Raw genomic sequence first — 18,681 nt, forward strand, 5'->3', positions numbered from 1 at the left:
ATTGCAGATGGAACCATTCCTTTCTGTGCCTAGGTTCTAATGCCACCCAACCAAATGGAAAAGCTAAATAAACTGGCTCCACAGCAACCCATGGAATAATATTAAAGGGAACAGATATTTTCTAATGATTTATGTTAGCAAAAAAGCATTATGTTAATTAAAATTTGGAAAATTAAATCTCCCCTCCCTGATCAGCAGCTGCATTTTCTTCAGTGAATGACAGAGAGAAGACACCATACCACACCAAATAAACTTAAATGCTGCACATTTTTAAATGCACTAAGGAAAATATCATGGAGTACATAGATTACCTGTGGCGAAATACTCATCTTAAGTTTATCAGCCTTACCCCAGTAACTTAAATTTAGAGATGCACATGTTTCCATGTCAAAAAGTGTTAGGTCATTGTAGGAACCATTTCTATGATTTTAATTAAACATATTGGAAGTAACACTTAATTGGAAACTTTTCTGTATTGGTTTAGATTATTACTTTCCTGAATATACTTACCTTTAACGCAAGGGAGGGATTGAGTCTGTTTTACTAAATACTGGGAAGTCTTCCTACCATTGCTTGCTTAGTCCTCCTAGTAAATACAGCCTGAACCTTATCCTTCCCACAGTGGCCTGTCTGTCCCACAGTCTCAGAACTGATAACTGCTGAATCTCTGTGCCATTTGTTCCAGGTACTGCAGTAGGCAAAGTTGAACTAGCTTTGCCTGGTGTGTTATTTTCTTCACCACGTCCAGCAATGGATTCCACAGAGGAGGTGGACGTCAAGTCCCCCACTCTTCTCATTCACTTCCATTCCTTTGATCCAAGCATGTTAAGAATGGGATCATAATGGATTGGGACTCCTCCTGAGGTGAAAGGACCCCATAATGTCAGAGTTTGGGTGCATTGCTGGAGTGAAAAGGAACTCGACATATTCACACATATTCTAGATGAGTCTAGAGGTGCAAGAATATCTGCAGAGCACCCAGCACAAGAATTGTTTCCTCTTGTGGATCATGTTTCAAGGAAGGAAAATGAAAGGTTTAAGGAAATTACACCTTATAACCACACACCACACCTTTCTGTGACGATCTGGGAAGCATTCTGCTTGGGCAGAGGAACATGGCATGTAGTTGTACTGCTGGCAACAGGATTGCATTGCCCAACCTTAGATAGTCAGATATTGTCCCATGAAGATATGCCACTCTCTTAACCATGCGATTCCCCCTTTCTAGAAGCACATCAAGATGTGTTGAATGCTGTACTTCATTGCCACTCATCTGTGCAGTGTCCCATCTTCAACTTTTTCCAGTTCCCCAGATGCTGGCTCACCCCAAAAAGGGGTCTGCATTAAAGCCTTTGAGAATTACAGTGAATTACAGACCAGTTCTGGAGCAGTCCTGGACTGTTCTCTTAGTTCCAAGAAAGGTTTGCATAGCATACTGTTAGTTATGATTTCATAATAAGTAGTTTTGAAGATTGAACAGCCATGTCGGCTTATGAGAAGCAACAGACATAACAATGACACAACTGTTCTGTGATGGAGAAGGAGGGTAGGGTGTGTGGAGAAACTGGACTGATAGCGTAGTGGCGGTGGAGCAGCAGGTGAGGAAGGCGGCTGGGATAGAAAATGCTTTTCATGCTTTTGGAGCTGAGGTGGTGGAAGTTGGGCAACCTGAGTAGCTCCAGCACGGGGAGGGGAGTAGATGAAAAGGGAGCCCACGTGCAGCTTGGGCTGCTGGAGACCAGAGTGGGGCAGGAATAAACCCACTTCTCCAATTGTGACAGCTGAGATAGGAGAAGAAATGGGAAGAGGAGCAAGAGCAGTTTCTCTGTTGGGCAAGCAGGTGAGGGGGAGCCAGACATAAAAGGCCCTTCTAAGCAGAGTGGGAGAACAGTGTGGGGAGGGATGGAACAGTGAGGGTTAGCTGCTTGCACAGTTGCCAGAGAGCAGAGGCGGGACAATGAACAGCACCTGCTTCTCTGGCAGGTATTGTACTATCCATGCCTGAAGCGCAGACAGAAAATATAAGCCACAAAAGGGAATGCTAGGTTTGAAATGTTTTATTTTAAAAACAAGTTCTGGCAGTTATTGATCCGCCAAGGTTCAGGGCAGGGATTGGTAAACTTTATGTCAGGAGCCAACAAAGGCAAGGCAGACCCAGAGCATTCAGTGGGCATTAGAAAAAAGGCTGCTGAAGTAGTGAGGAAGCAAAGGATTGTGGGATGTGCCTTTGTTCCTAAGGCACCTGGGATGTGTTCCCGAAGCAGGCTAGAGGAGTGGGTTGAAAACAACCCACAGCATACCTCAGACAGGCTGGATCGTCTGTCAGGGAACAACCAGCCCATCGCTCCTTATTTTCAGGGTGGCATGGTGCCCAGTATATGCTCAGTTATTTCACTAAGCAAAAAGAATTCTCCAAAAAGTCTATCTTATTCCCTGGCCTGGTGCCTCACATCTTTTAATATTCTTGTTGACAAATGCTTCGAAGTCTGACTTAGCAAAGTTTCCTTTTTGAGAGGCCTGCTATTTCATAATGGTCTTGAATGAAAGATTTCATTATGTCTTTCAGCATAATTTATACATTTTGCATGGCCTTCTTTTCTTGAAACAACCAAAAACTTTTATATGTTGGCTTGTTAGAGGTAATTCAGCTATGAATCAATTTAGAATTACAGATAGTAGGCATTTTTAAAGGTATTTTTAAGGCTTATCACTGTAAAATTGATGATCGTGGAATGGTCTCCACCACTCTATAGAATAGTACTGATAGAGATATTTATTAAATAAATAATGCCTGTGTTTAAAATGTTTTGGATTTGATATGGGTTCATAACCAGCATTTTGTACCTGCAAGATATTTATATAAATAAGTATTTTACACTTGGCTGTACAATAACAGGGAGGAAATTAAATGTTTAAAAATACATTAAATAATCTTAATATTGTGACGCTGTGTAATAAAAGTAAGGAAGTAGTGAGTTTACATTGCCAGAACAACTTAACTCGGTCCATATGTTGGTATTCCATCTGTCAAACGAGAACTTCAGACCAGAGGCCTAACAGACAAAGCTTTGGAATCATTATGTTGGCCACTGTGGGGATGATCTAGATCATTGATGGATAAAACATAGTTTTAAAATGTTCTCACTCTTTTAAAACCATAATTAAGTTTACTGTTGACATCCTGAATGGACTTTAATTAGATCTTTCTGATGTTAGTCACAAAAATGGACTTGTTTAAAAGTGCTCTTAAAATTTGAATCTAACTGCAGCGTAGAGAAGTATCTTAAGAACTATTGTTTTTTAAATGTAATGATATGCAATTAACATTTGCAATGATGTACAATTAACATTTTAAAATAAACATAACAAGGATTTTAAATATAAACTGTAAATTTTAAAAGAATAAATAACTTGCCTTATTTCATTGAAGGTATTTTTATCTTTCCAATTAAATGTTCAAAGCTGCCTACAAACAAAAAAATTAAAACAAAATATGACAATAACTGTTTGCAAATTATAAGGAGGCAGAGGCAGCACATAAAAACAATGTCAGTAGCTTAAATATTTTGCAATTAGGGTGTGTGCATCAAGATTATTGAATGCAGGTGGTGTACCAACCCAAGTTGGGAAATATACTTCTAACTACAGCTGCCACTTGTGGGGTCAGGACCTGATCCAGGAGCACTCCCAGGCCAAAGCTGTGATTTCAGTAAGAAAGCTAACAACTGTGGTTGACACTGGTTGGCTTCCATTTCACTCCTCAGCTATTCTGCTGCACAGCCATGTCACTGCGACCCTTCCTCCTTCTCACCCTCTAAACTGTGTTCTGAAAGTCTCATTATTAAGGCAGCTCAATGGCAAGAGTGGGCAGGAGAAATCATCAGAGATGCTGTGTGCTTGTGGGAACATTTTAGATGCACACCTATGGGCCACTTATGTTCCAGTTATTGTTAGTTATCCTGTCCAAACTGGATAGGTGGTCTGCTGTTCCACATCTTTTTTTCCCTACACTTTTAAAATACTTTAAGAGCTGTCAAACTATTTTCCTCTTTGGTGGGAATGGTTGAGCAGAGGATTAGATTTAAAGTTTTCTTCCTATAAAGGGAGGAAGGAAAGCTTTAGATTTAAACCAGAGAAGTATCCATAGCAGTTCTCATTAATAAAAAAATGTAATGTACAAGGTGCTAAGTGGTCCTACATCTATTGGGAGAAATGGAAAGGGAAAATACTAGCCCTGTCTGTGCCCAATAGTGTAGCCACCAAAGCACATGAACAAGGGGAAAGTCTTTTAAACTGGCCTATCTCTAGTCTGTGCTGGGACAATTTGATATGTGTAAATATACAAACTTACCCTTGGAAAGTAATAGTTATAGGCAAGCAATCCTGATTTCCTCAGTTTTGGAAAATATGTGTTTGCTGATATGCGGTAATCTCTGCCTCTGCCTTACCTTTTATGGTGTTGTCATCAAATGCAAATTTCTCATAGCATAAGAGTTGTGTTGAATCTGGTGAAAGGCTTACCTTGACGAGTATTTCCTTTCCCTCAGTAGCCAACGAGGTGCCTCCTAGGAAGACCAGGAGCAGGACATTAAGGCTGCAATCCTACACACACTTGCCTGAGAATAAACCCCACTGAAATCAAGGGAGTCTGTTTCTGAGAAGGCATGTTTAGGACTGAAGTGTAAAACTACATTGAGTTGAACACTGTCCTGGCTACAGAAGGCTTTTGATCTGGGAGATGATCCCACTGACAGAAAGGAGGAGGAATATGTGGTCGCTCTCTTGCTCTCCCTGCCCCCTTGCGCATACACAGAGAGAGAGAGCGTGAGAGCAAGACTGGCCCCATTATTCCCCCACCCAAAGCACATTTTCATAGGCATATGTCATAGTCCAATAGCGATAAATTGAAATCTGTTGTGTTTTTTATGTTTTCCTCCAGGATTCTAGGGCTCTTTATTCGTGGCATTGAGGAGAATAGCCGATCTAAGCGGGATGGACTTTTCCATGAAAATGAGTGTATTGTCAGAATTAACAACATAGAACTTGCAGATAAAACATTTGCACAGTGAGTTTTGCTTTATGGTTTTATTTTGTTAACAGCCTGGAATGCATGTGGTGCAGATCAAAAGCCAAACAATATTGCTTGTTGCATATGATTAAAACATTACAACTTTGTCTCTGTAACTTATGAAGCCAGGGGTGGGATAGGGCAGCACGACATAGTATCCTTGGAAGTAGATATTTATTTCTTGTGGCTTTTCAGCCAGTTCATAATCTTGACCGGAACATTTTATGGACTACCTTGAATAGTGCGAGTGGTATCTATAACCATAAAAAATTCAATGAATCCAAATCTTCTTATCCAACAAAACATAGCATGAACAAATTTTTATTATCTGAGTTTGTTGGATATAGCATTGAAGATGAGCCTTTTTAAAAAACACTTTTAGGACTCTCAGCTCAATGGGTATATCCATTACTTAATTTCTTTTTAAAGCATTGACGGTTATTTCATTCTTGATTATTGTTTTTAGAGATGTTGAAAAGATTGGTACTGATTTCTCTCTATTGTTCATATGTAGGTATCATAGTTAGGGATGCAACGTTTAGTCAGTCAGTCAGTCAGTCAGATTTGAAACTCCTTTGCTTCAAAGGTATCTCCAATTATTCAAGCTCTAGGTTTTTTAATTTAAGAAAATAGATTATTTTTAATGCAAGTACTTACAGAAACTGTAGATGGCTCATGCCATCTTAAGAAAGGCTTTCTTACTTAAGATATAATAATGTCTGTAATAATTGCATTTCTTTTCCCATTAAGCTATCTTTTATTATCATCATCTCATGTGTTCTCCCCTTTTGTTGTCTGTATTTTCAATTTTATTTCAAACTGAAAGGCCAAAGGAAGGATCTGATCAAGCCCATGTTCTAGTGTGGTTGACATTGCGATTGCATACACCAAGAACTGCACAGCATCCGCAGGGCTTGCTAGTGTGACAGGTTTCCTGGGGAACCTATCATGTTCTCAAGTGCTATTGACATTGCACAAGCACTGGACTTCACCAGCACCATGTCAATAGCACTAGCAGATGGGTATAATTCCATACTGCCCCATGTGAATAAAGTGGAGAAAACAGAAAAGTTTCTCTCCTTCCCCACCTTCTCTTTCTCAGAAAATAATGTGTTTTCCAAGATGTTGCATGTTGTATCTTTAAAATGTATCTTTAAAAAAATACTTTTTCCTTAATTTTTTCCCTTCAGTTATTTTATTCATATGAAAATTTGGTTAAAGCCTGTGGTCCAGTTTAGCTATACACTCGTTCCTATTCTACACAACTAGGCATGACTGTCTGAGCTCAGGGTCCACTTGACTTACATGCATGAGTATAACATTTAAATGTGGTGAATCTGTCCGAGATCTAATTACAAAACCTGAATAGCATGATTAATATTCCATTTATAATAAGGGAATTGACACTGTGATTTGGTCTTACCTGACTGCATTCCATTTAAACTTACCTTCTATATATGGATGTACAGAGTATGGCCGTAGGACCAGAGGTAAAAATTAGGATAAGATCTGATGTTTGAATCAGATAACAGCCCTCATCATAATATTTCTAACTGAATATGTGTTTTTAAATGTTTGGATGGCTTTTTGTATTGATTTGGGGACAGGTTAGGTGAGCTATATGTATATATGTTTATATAGCTTTCTGGTATTTTCTAGTTGGTGATTTAGAGAAGACAAACTCTAACTTACGATCAACTGAATGCACACAAGCAGTAAGCTTTAGTCTGTCATTCAGATGTGTGAGTGTTCACGGTCAGATAGTGTGTTTTTCTTGTGCAGATATAAATGTACTTATTTGAGATGATTCAAGAGTTTCTGGGTAGATCACTTAAGTTTAAATCACTCATTTTACAGATTTGTGATAGAAGGCTAGATGCTTGCATGGGCATTTTAGTGTTTCTCATGTAAGGGTGAGTGGTATATTGTATAAGGAACAAATCTTTGGAGTGCTGCAGTGAACACTCTGCTAATGCAGCTTAGTAACAGGTTTTGTTTCATACATTACACTGCTGGTTTGAATATACAGTGTATGTGAGGTGTTGCATGTGCAGCAAGTGGATGGGGCAGATAACAGAGGTTTACATGTATGTGTATAGCCTAACACAGAGATAATCTGCCATGTTCCTAGAGCTTGGTAATACACCAAGTTCTGTTGTATACAAGCAGAGACTTAAAAAGCAGCACCACACTCTCAGTAGTACTTCAAGGAACATTGAGGTGTATTGGATGCAGAACTGGGTTTGAGTCAGGGACGTCCTGGATTCAAAACCCTGTTCAGTTATGAAGCTCACTAGTATAGTGGAGTTTTTCAAAATTCTTCATGTAGCAGTCATTACTTATCTAGTAATATCTTCCACTTTCCTTTATATTTTTGGTAAGGATAATTAGAAGCCTTTCCACTCTGTAATTTCAAGCCTGTTCATATTCACATACAGTATTGTTTACATTTCCAGATCTTTATAGATTTTTCTTATATCTGTGGGTACCCCTCCCCTCCAGAGCACAAGATCTCTTCCGGCAAGCAATGAAAACTCAGAATATCATCTTAGAGGTGGTTCCTCCATACAACCGTGAACAATATGAGAAGTCTGTCATCGCACCACTATATCCCCCAGAGAACACTGAACTTGTCTCAAAGACAAAGGTTCCACCTCCCATCTATCCAAAGCCAGTGACGAAGGAAGTAGACCTATCTGGAATGAACAGTCTGGAGTCTGGTGTGCAGTCAGGGCTACATCATGCCAAGAGCCCCAACTTTCCAAGAGTTAGTAGGAAGCCATCATCACCATCTTTGTCACCACTGATGGGTTTTGGCAGCAAGAAAAATTCAAAGAGGATAAGGATAGATCTCAAGAAAGGTAATAGTCAAAGGACAAGCCTTTAACTTTTAGGCATAATTTATATGTTATAACTAGCAGAATGACAGCTGAAGTTTGATTTGTATATTAGGGAAGGATTGCGTTTACCACTTGGAGACAGAATGGATAAGTACAAATGCATGGGAAGTTATTTGCACTCCCAGTTGATTTCAGGTGCTTGAAAATGGGTGGTTGTGGGCTCCATCTTTAAAGGAGGCCTAAAATTAAATTTGAATAAATAATTTGTGTCAGCATGTTTGAAATAGTTACGTTTGTGGAGTTACTTTACAGAAATAACTTAGAATAAGAAATAACTATGTGCTTCCCACATAGTTCTGTTTTCCATTAGCACACACCTCTGCTCTAACATGTGAATTAGGTTTAAGGGAAGTTGTGACTTGAAGCCCATTGCATGTATATGAGGCTTACTTACATAATCTTGCTATATTCTGCTGAGCAGTGCTTACCGCTGTTTGACACTGCTTTGGTGAAATGCCTGGTTTCTTAAAGAACCCATATTTGACACAATTATGTTGTAGTCCTTCAATAGCAGAGCAGAATTAAGAGAATTTGGTCATACATCTTGAATACCTTTAGCTGAGCAACAGAATGTTGGAATGCCATTTTGCCTTGCGAGTTCATATCAGAAGTTCAACCCATGCACTAATTTTCAGGCATTCATAAAGGAGAATTAATTAATTTTAAATGGGCAACTTCTAAATGTTTGTTTCAGCATCATAATAAGACAGCAGACACTGTTCATGTTGTCATTTGAAGAACTTCTATAGGTATTTTTGCTGTCCCTTTCATCATAGATATCATCATATCACACTTGTTTGGGATCACTAAAATTGAGTAACTGTGTTCCTTACCTAGGATAAATGTGAAGAACAGGAGGAGATTAAAAAAACATATGATAAATGATGCTTATGATGTTTCTGGTTGAAAGGAGACTGAAGGCTTAGCAGCTGCTAAAGAAAGTTGAAAATGTGATCTTAATGCACCACTACCACTAAAATGAAGTGATTGGAGCCCTGCAGTGACACCTGATATGACACATGAATCTCCATGCTTGATCTTTATGATAAATGCTTCTGATAATAATTATCTTTCTGCCTCTGATAGTATCTTAGTTTCACGGATTCTTTCATCTGACTTTTAGGTCCTGAAGGACTTGGCTTTACTGTGGTTACCAGAGACTCTTCAGTACATGGTCCCGGTCCTATATTTGTAAAGAATATTTTACCACGAGGTGCAGCAGTTAAAGATGGCCGTTTGCAGTCAGGGGACAGAATACTGGAGGTTTGGAAGCTATTCCTTTGCAGCCAGTGAGAAAAGTTATTCAGTCTAGTGTACTGTTAAAAATATAATGTTGCATGCGTAAAAATGTTACTAGATCAGTCCTGTGCTGTGAAGTCATTCATCCAGCAGAGAGCCATTCATATATTCTCTTTGATTCTTTTATTTTTAATCCTGTATGGGATATGGGGTATGCTCTAAACAGGTATTTGAGGCATGTCTCAGGTTGGCACATCCAGTAAGATTTCTATTTCTGTGAGCAGGTGGGCTGCTGTTTGAGGTGGGCAAAGCCCAAGGATAAAGCCACTTTGGGTGCCTGGAACTAGTTGTGTGGTTCTCGCTGTCCTGGCCAAAACTCACTATTTTGTGCGCCCTGATTGTATTGGAAATGCTGCTTATCGATTTGTTGGTTTTTATTTCTTTAACTCTCTCAGACAGTTGTGACAAAATCTAGAAGCCTCTTCCCTCCACCCCTGCAAGAACCCTTGTGATATAAAAGAATGCTTTCACCCTACATTTTAATACCTTCAAATTGCTTGCAGCAGCCCTCTATGCACTTGACTCTAACGAGGGTACATTGTCATTTCATAGTAGTTGAAGGTAAGATGTCAAAATGCATCAGCAAACACCCCTAGTCAGTTGAAGCTAGGCTGACAAGAGCTGTCAGTCAAATGCTGAGAGTTATCTGACATATCATCATGCCAGGAAGTAGGGAACTGTTCCCTGTTGTTCCAGATAGTTTGAACCTCTTCTACTTTGCTCAGAATGTAGCTGTCCTGAGCCCCCAGTGTATGGAAGCAAGAAATGACTGCACATATAATGCTGTCATTAATTACTATAACTTCTGCCACCCATGATACAGAAGTAGTACAAATCCTTACACATCATAACATAGTCTGAAAGCATGCTTTCATGTGTGTTCATTCAGAAATTCAGTAGGACTTAATCCAAACTAAGTGTTCTGAATATTGTGCAGCTTCATTGTAGGATTAAGATTTAACTTTTCAGGTACCAGTGATTCAATATTTAATTTATACTTGCCCACAGTCATATGCACAAATTTGTCTTGATACAATGAGGGTTAACTGGTATGCTGAAATATTTGTGCATGTATACACTCACATATAGTTATTTATTAATAAAAATATGAACTGTCCAATTACAAAGTTTTCTGCACAATAAAATAATAAAGTTCAATAAAACTATGACAATAAAGAGCACTTATAAACAAAGAGATATAAAAGAGAATAAAATCAGCATAGCAAAAAGCTCAATAACACCAGAAATAAACAAGTTTTAGATGTGACTTTTAAAAGGCTTTGGAAAACAAAACAGTTTTCCCTAGGTACCCAAAATACTACAAAAAAGGCACCAACCAACTCTCAGGAGGAGATTCCATATCCAGGGTAAAAGAAATGAAAGGGCTGAAAGGGCTTTTCCTTTCTTCAGCATCCATCAGAGGAAGGTGTCAGGGTCTGAGTGGTGATCCTTCAGGTAATTGGTTTGTAAACCATTAAATGCTTTATGGGTCTAAACTCACTCTTTGAATCAAGGTGCTAGAAATAGAGTGCGGGCATATAGAAGCTTTCGATATTTGGTGGTACAGAAATATAATTAAGAATGATAACAACAATAATAGGCGCTGGTGCAAAATATAAAAGTTCTGGGCTGGATTGCGTTTGCTGCAGTTGTGGTGGCTTCCAAGCCCTTGCATGTCACTAATGGGTGGAGATGCTAATCATGAGTTTGATGATGCATATTGCACATACTATTAAATGATTTTGTTTACTGTGTGCTTGTGGCCTCCACCAGGTGAATGGTAGAGACATCACTGGCAGAACCCAAGAAGAGCTCGTAGCTACGTTGAGGAGCACGAAACAGGGTGAGATCGTCTCCCTGATCATTGCTCGTCAGGAGGAAACCTTTCTTCCCCGAGAGCTGGTAATGTTATATTTGTGTAACACAGAAAATAGAAGAATTGCTATTGTTTCTTGAATGGTTCTTAATTTCATTTTGATTTGTGAGACTGGTACTAGATAATTCTTTCAGGCTCCAAAGACAGCATTTGCCTGCAAGGCCCACCTGTAAAAGTTGATTAGCTAAGCAGGGATGGGGAGCCAGGCCTCCCTTGTTCTCTTGTGGCGTTCTAACAGCTTTGATCTGCAGCTCCAATCTCCCTTCATCATTGGTTCTGCTGGCCGTGGCTGATGGGAGTTGCAGTCCAAAAGCCTCAGAATAATCATGCAATTCCTCCTGCTATTCTGACTATGACAGCACACTGGCTTTGAGTAGAGGTGTTAATGCTGTGGTTATGGGGTGTGTTATAGCATCATTAATCCTGTGGCCTTTACCATGTTCTGGACAACTACATTAGATGAAAAAATTATTTGCCTGGCCAGGATTGCTCATGCAGTCATAGAACTGGAAAGAACTGAGAGGCAAAACCTCTTGCCAGTCAGTTTTATCCACCCAGTTCCCTGCAGTCTACGGAGTACAAACCCAATAGTATCAAAAGCAGAAGGCTTGCCCACAAAGCAAATACCTGCTGAGGCTGAAAGAACCAGCCTATCAAGCCATTCCAAATGCAGTGTTACAATTCCTGAAATGTTTAAAAATCATCATACCGCAGACCCCCAGCAGATGCCTGAAACTGCAGGTAGTAGTGAATACTATATACATATACATTTCTTTTTTCACATTTTTACCATACATCTTAGCAACCTCAGCATACAATTCTCTTTTTTTTCCCTGTTAAATCGAGAAGTTTTACTTAAAAGAAGCATTTTATGACTTTTCTTCGGCACCTTTTGACTTCTTTTTAGGACTGAGGTCAACCGTGCTTAAATGAAAATGCAGTAACAGTGGATACAGTGGTCCTGCTGTAGAGTAATAGCTTCATTTGGTAGTTCAAAAAACCACAAATATGTTTTACAGTGTGCATAACAGGGGTGATCTTTGAGATGGTCTAACATGGATATTTTCTAATTGCCATTATGGCTGGTTTTGTTTGTTTGTTTGTTTATTACTTTTCTACCCAAACCTTTACTGACATCTTGGGACAGCTTACAATAAAGAACAAATAAAATACAACAAACACAGCATCCAGCAAGTCAAGAAAAAAAACTCCAGTTAAAACCAAGTAAACATTAAAATATTGGCAAAATAAAAAGGTTTTCACCTGACGCCAAAAAGAATAAAGCATCGGTGCCAGGCAAACCTCTCTGGGGAACGTATTCCACAGATGGGGCGCCACCGCAGAGAAGGCCCTCCTCCACGTAGCTACCCTCCTAATCCCCATCAAGGAGGGCTCGTGGAGCAGGACCTCCACCTCAGATCTCAAGGGGCATATAGGGAAGAAGACTCTCCTTCAGGTATCCAGGACTCAAGCCATTTAATTAATTAATTAATTAAAACATTTTTATGCCGCCCCATTTGCCGAAGCCTCGGGGCGGCTTACAACAATAAGTTAGGTATCATAAGTAGAAATTAAAATATATACATTAAAATAAAATACAACTATACAATAGAAAATAAGCTGCCCTGGCCAAATAAAATTCAATAATATTCAATAATAAAATTCAATAATATTCAATATTACAATTTCAATAATATTAACATTTAAAATGCTGCTTAAATAAAAAGGTCTTCGCCTGGCGCCAAAAAACAAGTAACGACGGCGCCAGGCGGACCTCTCTGGGGAGCGCATTCCATAACTTAGGCGCCACCGCTGAGAAAGCCCTCCTCCGAGTAACCACCCTCCTAATTTCTTTCACGGAGGGTTCCCAGAGAAGGGCCTCTCCCGCCAATCTCAGGGGGCGGCTGGGCATATATGGATGTAAGCGCTCCTTCAGGTAACCAGGACCCAAGCCGTTTAGGGCTTTATAGGTCATCACCAACATCTTGAATTGGGCCCGGACTTCAATGGGAAGCCAGTGAAGCTGTCGGAGAACTGGAGTCATGTGAACATAACGTCCAGTCCCCGTCAGCAGCCTGGCAGCTCTGTTTTGAACCAATTGAAGTATCTGGACCATCTTCAAGGGTAGCCCCACGTAGAGCGCGTTACAGAAGTCAAGACGGGAAGTCACCAGCGCATGTGTCACTGTTGCGAGGCAGTCGTACTCCAGGTAGGGGCGCAGCTGATGAATCAGCCGAAGCTGGAGGAAAGCGCTCCTCGCCACTGCTGTTAACTGAGCTTCCAGTGAAAGTTCTGGGTCGAGGAGCACTTTCCTCCAGCTTCGGCTGATTCATCAGCTGCGGCACTCCCTCTTAGGGACAAGGTCCGCAGCTTGGGAGTGCAACTTCATTCAGGACAAGGTTCAATTCACCCTCTCCGAAGCCCGATCTGCCAACCAACAGGACCTCCGTCTTGTCTGGATTGAGCTTCAGTTTATTGGCCCTCATCCAGCCCATTACCTCGGCCAGGCACCGGTTCAGTACAGCCACTGCTTCACCTGGATTGGTGGAAAACGAGAGGTAGAGCTGGATATCATCAGCGTACTGATGGTTCCGCAGCCCACACCTCCTGATGACCACTCCCAGCGGTTTCATGTAGATGTTGAACAGCAAAGGGAACAAAATGGACCCTGCGGTACTCCATGGCATAACTGCTTTATAGGTCTTTATTTAAGGCTTTAGGGCTGTATAGGTCATCACCAGCATCTTAAATTGGGCCTGGACTTCAATTGGCAACCAGGGTAAACTGAAGACGACTGGCATTATATGTAAATAACTGCTGGTCCCCAATAACATCCTGGCAGCACTATTCTGAACCAACTGAAGTATCTGAACCATCTTCAATGGCAGCCTCATGTAGAGTGTGTTAGTTATTGAACTGGGAAGTTACCAGAGCATGGGCCACTGTTGGTAGGCAATGCTCATCCAGGTAAGGGCACAGTTGGTGGATCAGCCAAAGCTGAAGGAAAGTGGTCCTTACCACCGCTGCCACCTGAGAGTCCAGTGACAGCTCTGGCTCGAGGAGCACTCCCAAACTGCACACCCTATCCTTTAGGGGGAGTGCAACCTCATCCAGGACAGGGTTGAAATAATTTTCCTAGAAGACTGAACTGCCCACCAACAGGATCTCCATCTTGTTTGGGTTAAGCCTCAATTTATTGGCCATCATCCAGTGCATGACCCCAGCCAGACACCAGTTAAGGACAGCTACTCCCTCACCTGAACTAGATGTGAAAGAGAGGTAGAGCTGGGTGTCATCAGCATATTGATGACTCCTTAGCCAAAACCCCTGGATGACCTCTCCCACTGGTTTCATGTAGCTGTGAAAGAGCATGGGGGATAAAATGGAACCCTGAGGAATTCCATGGCAGAGCTGCCGTGGCGCAGAGCCATAATCCCCCAGCACCACCATGGTGCAAAATACTTTAATCTGAAAGCATTACATTCTACTGGACCAGTACAAAAAGAAGTTTACCTATACATGGAGGGTGATGTTCTGGCATATAACTATGTTGTCTCAAAAAAATGTAACCTCTTTGGCCTTCTCCCTATTATTTTGATGGATGTGTATATCCCCCCCCCCCTTACCCTGGAATTTACTAGGATAGAGGAAGGACAGCACTTCCTGCCTTTGTTTCTTTTTCTCCTCTTGGAAGACCCCCCACCCTGGTCCTTGCTTTCTGGCTCCAAGAACTCCTACTTTTCCCTTTGTCAAGAATGTACTTTTATTTAGTTCTGCTGTTACCCCCTTTTATTAGTGTAGCCGAATACAGAGATTACTACTCTTGAGTATGCACATTCTCACACTTCCTTATTTTGTTTACTTTTAGCAGCACAGCACTTGTTGGACTGGCTGCTTTGGTAATGAGAGCCTACTGTTGGTTGGTAGACCTACAGGAAGCCCCATAGTATGTATACTTGTTGTGAAGTGACCCCTTTATCTTTTTGCAGCTTCTGTCAGAGTTTCCTGCCCTCTGACTACTGATAAAGCAAGACTGCAGTAAGTTTGCTGAGCTTCTCCTCCTTTGGGATGGCGGTCCTGAAGCTGGAATTGCTAGATTTGTAGTCAGCACAGGAATTTGAGAAATACATATAATGCCCTACCTTGCAATTTTGCCACTCAGTGGTTTTCCTTGAATGAACAACAGTTCTGGGGCTGCTTGGTCCATTGGTAGGAGTCACGACTTTGTGGTTGTATGGTTTTCAGGGTGTGGGGTGCCACCCTATGTAAGATCACATGAAATCCTCTATCCAGATTATCTGGTTCTCCTACCCACAGTCTGTTTGTCTTGTCTAATTTAAGTCACTGTGTATTTGATCTCTGCCATCCTAAAAATGTCACCAGACATTCAGGCATTTAACAACCTCCTTCAGGTCATTAAAGGAGAACACAAGATAGAGCTGGGTGTTACCTACAGATTGATGGTACTTCAGACCAGCAAATTACTTCCCTTAGTAGTTTCATGTAGATGCTGAAAAGCACAAGGGACAAGATGTTGTCTGCAAGCCAATGACTATGGGCTAAAGTAGAAATTTCCAGGTGCTGGCTTCTGAGACTGTTCATTCAGAAAGACACAGAGCCACCATAAATGCATTGCCTGCTATGCCTAACCTGGAGAAGTGATCAAAGATCATGGTGATGTTATTGAAACTCACAAAGAGGTCCAACTGAGTCAGCAAGATTACACTTACCCTACCCATTCACTGGTATAAAGCCATCTGTTAGAGTAACCAAGTCTTTTTCTATCTCAAAGCTCGGCCTGAGGCCAGTTCAGATTGGATTTAATAGCCAGTATCACCTAACTTCACCTGGAATTTAGAATGCCAAATTTAACAATGGTTGCTAATTTCAGAAACCAATGAGCCAAGACAGGTTTCTTCAAAAGTGGCTTCCCCATTGTTTCCATTAAAACTAGTGGGAGACAGCCCATCCTTCAAGAGGCATTAATGCCCTCAAAGTCCAGCATGGCTCTGGCTGATTTCAAAACCAGGATGTACTAGGGGGAGGGTGGGACGACTCCAAGGAGTTTATCCATGTCTTCAGGTTGTACAAGCTGAAAGTTTCCTCACCACTGTCACCATATATGAGATTTAAACTGGATTCTAAACCGTGCTTACTTGTAGTTAGTGCAGATCTTTTGCCATTTGTGTTCTAATTAATTGCCAGCCCTGTCCTTTCATGGCCCTCTACACCATAGCATACCAGGATACTGATGTAGCTCTGAGTAGGTTGTGAATATTTGGGAATGATTCTGTTAAAAGTCCATGTCACCCCTGCATTCCGTGTGGAAACTAGAACTGCAAGGTAAGCTTAGAGGAAAAATCCCAAGGGACCATCAAGATTCATCAGCTTCCTGGAACAGGTAATCTAATTCAGTTGACCTGCAGAGGTTTCAGGCACATGGTCAAACAGATATGATAGTGAGTTGTATGCCTATGGAACCATTAATGGCCTCTCCATCCAGAGCTTATTATCATCTGCTTTGGCATCTCTGACTTACGCTGATCCTATTAATGAAAACCCTCCAAAGGATCCTATGCATGACAACCCTGCTCAGCTCTTGTAAATTAAAGGCTGTGACTTACTTGCTTTATGAACGCAATCCATTCCATATTTGATCTATCTTTTCTTCTGCCTTCAACTTTGCCTGGTACTATTGTACTAGGCAATGACTCCAGAGAGTGTTGCCTTATTGTGCTATGCCCTAATTATGACAGCCTCACTTTTGTCATTAAATCTAGGACATACTTGCCTGTCTTTCTGTCAGTCCAGGGTATTTGCAACACTCCTTGAGAAGAGAAGACTGAGGGGGGACATGATATCCCTCAAAGGCTGTCACAAAGAGGAAGGTCAAGATCTCTTCTTGCTGATGCCATGGAATAATCAGTTCAAGTTGCAACAACCCAGATTCAGGTGGACATCAGGAAAAGCTTCCTCACTGTCAGAGCAATACAGTAGTGGAATCAGCTGCCTAGAGAGGTAGTGGGCTCTCCCACACTAGAGACATTCAAAAAGAAACTGGACAGCCATCTGAGCAGGATGGTGTAATGTGGTGCCCTGCAACAGCAGGGGGTTGGACTGGATGGCCTTCATGGCCCCTTCCAACTCTACTGTTCTATGATTACTCTAGCTCCATGTTTTGAACACATCAGTTTTCTTACTGTCAGCTTTCTCCACTGTTTGGCTTTCATACACATACACAGTGTTCAGAAATATAATAGTGTTGATGAATTTGGCCTTGTTCTCTAGTATAACGTCCTTAAACTTGATTATATTTTTACTTTCTTCATTGCTGCCCTTCCAAGTCTTTCACACTGTCAGTTTCTGCATCATTGAACTTAAACTTGTATAATTTTTTGTATCCATGAATTTTGTTTTCTTAATGTTCAGCTGTAGTTCTGTTTTTGCACTTTCTTCTTTCACTTTCATCAGGAGACATTTTAAGTCATTGCTGCTTCCTGCCAGTAGTATGGTAACATTTCCATATCCTAAATCATTAAGGTGTCATCCACCAATTTTCATTCCTTCCTCTCATTCTAATCCAGCTTTCCTTATGATGTGTTCTGTGATAGGGAGATAAAATACACTATTTTCTGACACCTTTGCGTATGGGAAACCTTTCTGATTCTCTATATTGTGCCCTAATAGTACCTTCTTGTCCTCAGTATTGGTTAACACATCAAGACAATCATGTGCTGAGGCACCCCCGTTTCTTTCAAGTCATCCATAGCTTTTAATGATCCACACAGTGGGAGTCTTTTCTGTAATCTATAAAGCATAGACTGATCTTCTTCTGAAATTCTTTGGTGTACTGCAGTGGCAAATGTATATTTGTGACATGATGTTTTCCTTTAGTCTAGTATAGGAAGCTAAATGGAAGGTATCATTTGCTAGATGCATCAAGCCAGATATTTATTCATTTATTTATGTTAAATTTTTGTATGCTGCCCAATTGTGCCACAGCACCTCTGGGCGGCTCACATTATTAACTGAGACAGGTCCATTGTGGACATGGAGGCCATGAAATCTTGAGCAAGACCTGTCAGGGTAGCCTCAGCATGAATATTAAAGACCACCTTCTGGTTTTAGCACTGCAATTGACAACTGTGTCAGCTTAAGCAGGTAGACTGTTACGTAAGAGGGTGGTTGTCACACCAACGGAATCCCATTTTTGTCTTGAGTTCTAAGCACCAGTTACAGACATTCTGAGTTGGCTGGGTGCTGAAGTGGGTACCTAATAAGTGAGATGGATTCCCTATTGACCAGAACTGTCCCTCTTCCCCAAGCTTGGGGCTGTACCATGAACTGTGATGGACATATTTGGGACAGGTTGACCCAAGTCACTTCTTCTAGTCAAGTTGCAGTGATGCTATCCAGTTCGACATGGTCTTCCAGAATTAGGTCTGAACTAAGACATTAACTAACTTGGTATTCATCAGCACTGACCACAGACTCAAGGTAATTACTGACAACTCCCCACTGTTACTGAACTTGGGAGG

At 41.0% G+C, this 18,681-nt stretch overlaps 1 protein-coding gene across 6 annotated transcripts in view; it reads left to right on the forward strand.

Annotated features, from left to right (window-relative positions):
• The window catches only part of PARD3B (par-3 family cell polarity regulator beta), a 648,538-nt gene that overhangs the window by 232,849 nt on the left and 397,008 nt on the right, over window positions 1-18,681 (forward strand). For all 6 annotated transcript variants that reach the window (XM_044431728.1, XM_044431729.1, XM_044431731.1 and 3 more), the window contains 4 exons: window positions 4,940-5,065; window positions 7,571-7,929; window positions 9,092-9,231; window positions 11,041-11,169. In XM_044431728.1, the coding sequence (XP_044287663.1) occupies window positions 4,940-5,065; window positions 7,571-7,929; window positions 9,092-9,231; window positions 11,041-11,169 (754 nt within the window). The remainder of the gene's footprint in view (window positions 1-4,939; window positions 5,066-7,570; window positions 7,930-9,091; window positions 9,232-11,040; window positions 11,170-18,681) is intronic.

Source organism: Varanus komodoensis, unplaced genomic scaffold (assembly GCF_004798865.1).
Source record: "Varanus komodoensis strain SLA01 unplaced genomic scaffold, ASM479886v1 scaffold23, whole genome shotgun sequence".
NCBI classification, from domain to species: domain Eukaryota; kingdom Metazoa; phylum Chordata; class Lepidosauria; order Squamata; family Varanidae; genus Varanus; species Varanus komodoensis.